Source organism: Pipistrellus hanaki (assembly GCF_964339955.1).
Source record: "Pipistrellus hanaki genome assembly, chromosome: 5".
Lineage (NCBI taxonomy): Eukaryota > Metazoa > Chordata > Mammalia > Chiroptera > Vespertilionidae > Pipistrellus > Pipistrellus hanaki.
The window spans coordinates 88,610,595-88,617,824 of record NC_140507.1 but is presented as its reverse complement, the minus strand read 5'-3'; the positions used below and the strand labels follow the sequence as shown (position 1 = coordinate 88,617,824).

The window sequence follows — 7,230 nt, the reverse complement described above, 5'->3', positions numbered from 1 at the left end:
TAAAAACTGGGCTATCACCACCAAAATGGAACCTCGTACATGGGTCCACTTGGGCTAGACAACTGCTTGCAGCCTATAAGGAGCAGCAGTTGCTGCTTGTCCTGTCTGCATGTGGCGGGGCAGTGTTGGATGTGTCCTGCCGGACTCCCCCTCAATCATGATTGGCAGCTGACGGGGCTGTTGCAGGAATTCAAACCTTGAAGTCTATCAGGTACTAGTTTCCTTGCCGCCTTCTCCCTGCCACACTTTTCTCCTAGCCTTTATCACTGAGGGGTGAGAATGTGAAGGAGCGGGTCAACCCCATAGACCCCTGAGTGTTTGATCTCTCTACACTATGTGCCTGTCAAGTGGGAAAAAAAAAACCAAGAAGCAGTGATCACTTAAAAGAAAGGCTTTTATGTGGTCCATGTTCGTGGTGGGGTGTGAGCCTTGGCAGTTCTGTGGCCTCTAAGCTGTGATCGTTTTCCTGGGTTAGTGGGTGGTTGTCCTGGGTCCCCACACCTGCAGGCTTTATTGTCCTCGTGGGAATGGTTGGCTTTCTAGAGGGTCTACAGAGGAAGAAGGGTAACTTCCAGTGACCCCTCCTCATAAGCATCTCTTGGGGAAGTAGGGTGGGGGCTTACCCCACCAACCCGACGAGAACATCTACATACCCCAGAAGCCAACGTCATCATACACCTCTGTTTCCCTGGTAGAGAGTACAGTTGGGTTAGCAGAGACAGAGGTCACCCCTGGACCCACCAACAGCCACCCCACCCCCAATCACAGCAGCACTCACAAGGGCAGCAATGCAATTCTGGGCACGTAGCCATCTGCAGAAAGAGCAGGGATGGGTGAATTATTGGTCTGGCAGTGTAGGGCCTGTCTCCCCAGGGCTGCCCAGCTTACTCACACTTGCCCTTGGTATCCCGGCACAGCATCTCCTCCTTGTTGGTGTACTCGATCACCTCCAGGATCTCCCCACGCCGGATCCCCAGGTGCTTCCCACCCCCACGCCGTGTCTTGGCATTGGGGTCAATCATCATCTTTGTCTGAATCACAATCTCCCCCTCAAACTGGGGAGGGGCATGTTAGAGCTTTGGCTGTGCTGATTGCACACACACACACACACACCCCCACACACACACACACACTCCCCCACCAACCCCACGGGCCTTGGCCAACAGGACTGACCCCAGCCCTCTAGGGCTCTTGACACACCTTGAACTTCTTCCGGAATTCCCTCTCAGCTTTCTCAGCCTTCCGGATTTTCTTCAGGGCCTTAGGGTCCATAGGCAGCAACTGCTGTGGCTGAGGTGCCTTTTCTTTCCTGAGTCCCTCAAGGAATTAGGTGCTTTTGAGCACCTCAGGGGTCCCCTTCCGCAGCTGTTCCAGAGCTCCGCCCCTCCCTGCTTTGCCCTGTGGTACCTGAGCTCAGGGTCTTGTGGTGGCCTCCTGAGGGGTTGCTGGATAGATGGCACTTCACCTGAGGGCAGTCAGAACATCATATTAGGACGGACCCATCAGCTTGGCCTCTCTTAACCCTGGTCACTGGATCTTAAGTGAGCCTTCCCTTTGTCAGCTTTCAAGACATTCCCCCTTATTCATGTCATTTCCAACTTGCTGATAAGGAAACAAAGGCTCTGGGAGGTAAAGTAACCTGCCTAAGGTCACCCAGATGGTAAGTGGTAGAGACAGGATTTGTAGACTTTTGAGGCCATTTCATGTCTGGTGCCTAGAGCAGATTGGGTTGTGGGAATTAGGAAATTGGGGTTAAAAATGAGGCAAAAGCATTTCCTGGAGGCAAACTAAGCCTTTTATGAAGGGGCAATGGAGTGCAGTTCTTGGACTGGCCTGGCTAATAATGAGACTGGACCATGAGGGGTATCCCAGGGTGGGGCAGACTTCCTGGCAAGTGACCAGCCTTCCCGGTAGGAGGGTATTGGCTTATATGGGAGCCTCATGAATGGGAGAGTGAAAGCTCAAGCAGGACACTGAGAGGGTATTTGCTTGGTGCTCTTGTCCCTTCAGGCATTGAGCTTGCCTCCAGCCTCCACCTGATGCTCATTTGATGGTGCCAGCCATGGTCCCACCCAAAATACCCCCTCCAGCTGCTGCTGTTTCTTCCAGAGGCAGCCTAGACCAGGGATGGTCACCCAGTGGGTGCAGCCTATAAACCCATTGTAGCACAGAGCACACCACTGAACATGGGTGTGGGATGGACCTGGTGGACCTGCGACCCAAGCTTCTTGGCAATGTGACCCTGAGCAGGCCCCATGGGGAAAAGGTGGGCCTGACCTTCAGCTGTGTGAGGATGTGGAGCAGCTATTGCTCTGGGAGGTTGGAGTTGGGGAAGGAGGCGGTGTGGGCCAGGCCTGCAAGGCTACTGGAAGTGGAGTGGCCACAGACATTCCCTTCCCATGTCCATGTCCCCAACAGTGACCCCACAGAGCCACATTTAGAGTGGAAGGAGGGGGCCTGTCAGAAAGCTCTGCTAACTGCTAACGGAGAAAGCTCAGGAGAAGTAGCCACAGATGCAGCAGATGAAGTGGGAGGTACTAAAGGGGAGGGAGTGGTAGCATCCTAAAGGCACCCCTGGTGGAAGGTTCCCCCACAGGAGCCCCTTCCAAAGCCAGGGCAGAGAAGCAGTTTGGAAGCAGGGGGCCTGAACTTGTGTGTACTGGCTGTATAAGTGCAACAAGATACTCCTCAGATCCTCAAGCTTCCCCATCTGTAAAGTGGGCATGACATTGCCTTGGGTTGGGGTCTGTGCAGGTTCAGTGACACACACGTGAAGCGCATTATGTGGAGGCACTTTTGTTTTCGTTCAGCATTGGTGAAGGCATTAAACCTGGTGTGGGCTGGAGGTGTGGGCCTGCTAGGCTAGCATCCTGCTCTCCAGGAGCAGACTTGGAAGAAGGGAGATAAAAGGGGCTTTTGGAACTCTGAGCTCTCAAGAGAAGTGTCAGGGACATACCTGTGTCCAGGCCCAAGTCCTCAGGCACCTCCAACACAGCAGGTCAGTGAGGGACCCTGACACCTTTCTTTTACCTGACTCAGGATGGTTTCCCTCTACAACCAGGCCCAAGGCAAGTTCCCTCGCTCCCTCTCACTCCTGTGTAATACACTGCCAAGTCCTCTTGCCGCTCTTTACCGACTCTTCCACTCTCACCATCCGGGGCCACCGCTCTGCCCTGGCTACATCATGTTCACTGACTCTTGGCCTCTTGCTGCTTCACTAAGCTGAGCTGCCCATCAGGCACTGGTGTGAACTTTCTGAAAGGCCCCTCCTCCTCTCTGCTTGCTCCCCTGCACTGTCAGGGAACAGAATGGCAGAAAATACCCTTGCAGCAGATAGGTCCCCGGTGCCCAGGCTGGCTTTGTCCAGCCCGCTGCCAACAAACCTTTGCCCATGGGGCTGGGGCTGCAGTCTGTCAGCTCCACGTCATCGTACAGCTCGTAGATGTCCTCTGAGTCCCTGCAGGGGTACCCGAGATAAGATACCTGAGACACATCAGGCACCTGTATGTATCCCCTTATTCTCCACACTCACTTCAGGGTAGCCGTAGGCTGTCTGGCCTGGAAGTGGATTCCAGGGGTAGAGCAGGTCTTCCGTAGATCTGTGGAAAGAGGAGAACAGGAGGAGGCAGGCAGGCCAGGGAGCCTCTGCCCCTTCCTTTCAGCCTGGGGTGTCCCGACTCACTTGTGACTGCTGCCGAGGGTCTCTGGAAGCTCTGGACATCCCTGAGGCCCGGGGGCAGCGGCGGTTTGGCTGGCGGAGGTCCCAGGCTGCTGACTGGAGGCAGAGGCCTCTGCCGTGGTGGGTGGCCGGGTCTGAGGCCCAGCCTTGACCCTCCACCATGAAGGAGCGCTCCTGACTTGTGTTGCCTCGTTCCAAACCCTGGGCTGAGTGGGAATCTGGGGCTGGAGCCCGCAACAGCCTTGGGCAGGGAGCTCTCCGAAACAGAGCCAGGCAGGGGGGGCTTTCTAGAGTGATCCCCGAAGAACACTGCCTGCCGGGGCTTCTTGGGCAGAGCATTGGTTTCAGGCTGTGAATACTTGCGGGGGGGCCCCTGGCCCTCTAATTGTGGAAACTTCCTGGGGTATAAGCTGATCTCGGGCTCTGAGGACGTCCTGGGGAGGCTGTCTGGGCTGGGCTTTGGGAGCTTAGAAAGAGCTTTGAATTCAGACTGCTGTGGCCTCTTGGGAAACACACAGACCTCGGGCTCTGAGGACGTCCTGGGGAGGTTACTCAGCTGAGGTTGTGGGCTCTTTTTTGGAAAGGCACTGAAGTCAGGCTGTGAAAGGCTGGGGTGGGGCTCACTGCTTTCAGGCTTCCAGGGGGGCATCTGAGGCTGCTGGGGCTTTCTGAACTCAAGGTGTGGGGGCTTCTTTGGAAGGTTACTGAACTCGGGCTGTGAGGCCTTCAGGGGAGCCTCATTGGACTCAGGCGGCCAGGACTTTCTGGGGAACGAACCAAATTTGGGTTCTGTGGGAGGCCTGGTGGGGTTGCTGAGGTCAGGCTGCTGGGGCTTCTGGGCAAGTGCACTGGGCTCCTGCTGAAAGGCCCTCTGAGGGGCCTCACTGACCTCAGGCTGCAGGGGCTTCGTGGGGAGCACAGTGGCCTCCAGTGGTGGGAACTTCTTGTATAGATCACTGAACTCAGATTTGCAGGGCTTCTTGGGCAGATCACTGATCTCAGGGTGTGGGGGCTTCTTGGGGAAATTAGTGAACTCGGGCTGTGGGGGCTTCCTGGGCAGATCACTGAACTCGGGTTGTGGGGGCTTCTTGGGGAAATTAGTGAACTCGGGCTGTGAGGGCTTCCTGGGCAGATCAGTGAACTCGGGCTGTGGGGGCTTCCTGGGCAAATCAGTGAACTTGGGCTGTGGGGGCTTCTTGGGCAGATCACTGGACTCGGGCTGTGGGGGCTTCTTGGGGAAATTAGTGAACTCGGGCTGTGGGGGCTTCTTAGACTGCTCACTGGGCTCAGGCTGTGGAAACTTTCTGAGGAGTTTCTTGAACTCAGGCTTTGGAGATTTGGGGGGTAGTTCACTGGGCTCAGGCTGAGAGGCCTGGAACTTTGCTTGAAGGCTCCGGAAGTCCTGATGGCTCTCCTAGAGGACACACTCAGTCAGTCAGGGACTGGTACACACAGGAGTTGTGTAAAGAACCAACATGGAGAAACATGGACATGGTCACAGGCACACACACACACCCCTTCCTTGTTCTTTTACCCCCATGTCTCTAGTTCCTTCTGTTTTAATTGCAAATTACATCCGGAATCCAACCACTTCTCTCTGTCTGCAGCACTGTCACCCGTTAGATGCACCTTCTCATTGCCTCCTCCCTGGACTCCTGCCCACCCTCCATCCCTGATTAGTACCCCCACAGCAGGCAGAGGGAGCCTGTTAACCCCGTCTCCCATCTGCACAGTTTTTCTTTTAGTACCTGCCACCATGTATCATATTTATGTCACTTAGATTTATTTTTTCCTTTTTCTTTCGTTTTTTGTACTTCTATTGCTGTTTAAATGCAGTGACTTAGCTCATTTCGTTGCTGTCCTCCCAGTGCCTAGCACACAATAGGTACTCAGTAAATATTTGTTGAAATAAAGAACATAGAGGCCACAAAGTCTGGCATATATTCAGCCACATCCAATCTGATGGTCAGACTCCCAGAGATGGATGCAGAGATACTTGGGAACCTGGAGGCAAATGTGGTGCAGGGTTTCTCACAGTCCCAGAGGCCCATAGTGATGGCCGGGGACACTCAGTCAATAACGCCTATGAGAAATGGTAGGCAGACCCCCTCCTCACCCCAAGCACAAGCACAGCCAGGCACCGTCATCTTATGGCACACAGTCTGTCCTAGGTATGGCGCTGATCATCCATACCATTGGTCATACACAGACAGATGCACAAACTGAGCCAGGCCTGCTCTAATGACAAGTCCCACAGAGGCGGCCCTGCCACAGGATCCCTGAAACCCGGCATCGCCTGGGGTTAAGGAGATTGGGGGAAGGAAGGGAAGGTCAGAAAAGCATGGCCTCTCCCCCTGGTTATGTTTCATTTCCTATCAGAGTATGTGAGGAAATGACACTACTCTGGCTTGAAAGGCCCCCACCTGGTGAGTTTTGGAGCAAGGGCTCCCAGGTAACCCACAGGGCCAAGTCACACCTTGGGTGACTGGGTGGGAGAAAGCAGCGGGTGCCTGACCCACTTTGTCACCCACTGGAAACCCCTGTGCTCACCCTGGGTGTGTTCACCTGACCTCTCCATTACCAGGTTGCTGTTCATGCTGACCCGAGGGGAAGGGAGTTGTCTGAGCAGCCCCTCTAGTCCCCCTATAATTGTAGTCACAGCCTGGGCCCCTTGGAGCCTGGACTGTGTGTCCTGGCTGCTTCATATCTCTGGGCCTTGGTGCTGGTCCTAACTGTTTCCCAGGTGGCTTTTCTCTGCCACTGTACTCTTGGAATATGCCCCCCAATTCTCACCCACGGCACCCCTTGCCTCCAACCAACCAGTGTGGGCTCTCCCAGGGCTTGAGGACTCACTTACCATGGCGGCAGGCAGGTGATGGGTTACGGTGAGAGAGGGAACTGAACTGGGGCTGTTGCTTTCAGGAAGTGACTGTGGTTCTGCTCCACAGGTCCCATGGGTGGAGAGGGCAGAGGAGGAAGGAGAGGAGGCGGGGACAGCCGGGCTTGTCTCTAGATCCTTCCTGTCCAGCACTTCTTGAGTTCCTGACCTGCCTGCTACTGTCTCTGCACCTCATGCATTGGAGGTCGGCACATTCACAACAGTCACCAGTTTCTTGGCTCTCTGCCGTGCCTCTCCCCCTCAGTCCCCTGGTGGTCAGTTCATTGGGGTAATGCAGAGTCCTGATTCTGTTTGGCCAGGCATTGGGGTTGTTAGAGGAATTTACAAAGACATAGAAGCATCCAGAAATTGACTTAATTGGTTTGGGTGTAGCCACACCTAGACACTTGCTGAGTGATTCTAATGTGCAGCTAAGTGAGAAACACCGGTGCCCATCAGTCACCTGCCCATCTGTCCCCATTATTAAAACGCAGGGTCTGCTTCCAGTCAGTGGTGAGGCCTCAGTATCCGCAACATCCCAGGTAATGCCCATGCTGCTACCCTGTTTCCCTGAAAATAATACAGTGTCTTATATTAATTTTTGTTCCCAAAGATGCGCTAGGTCTTATTTTCAGGGGATGTCTTATTTTTCCATGAAGAAGAATACAGTACA

General features: G+C 54.5%; 1 protein-coding gene across 1 annotated transcript; it reads right to left on the bottom strand.

Moving 5' to 3' along the window:
• Nucleotides 1-364: 364 nt before the first annotated feature.
• Nucleotides 365-7,221, bottom strand: PRAM1 (PML-RARA regulated adaptor molecule 1). The gene is given in 12 exon segments (XM_084884806.1): nt 365-548; nt 654-688; nt 779-812; nt 893-1,055; nt 1,201-1,309; nt 1,408-1,465; nt 3,384-3,457; nt 3,533-3,599; nt 3,683-5,093; nt 6,537-6,616; nt 6,619-6,675; nt 6,678-7,221. Coding segments are annotated over 12 exon segments (2,559 nt in total). The 5' UTR covers nt 7,111-7,221; the 3' UTR covers nt 365-510.
• Nucleotides 7,222-7,230: the final 9 nt, after the last annotated feature.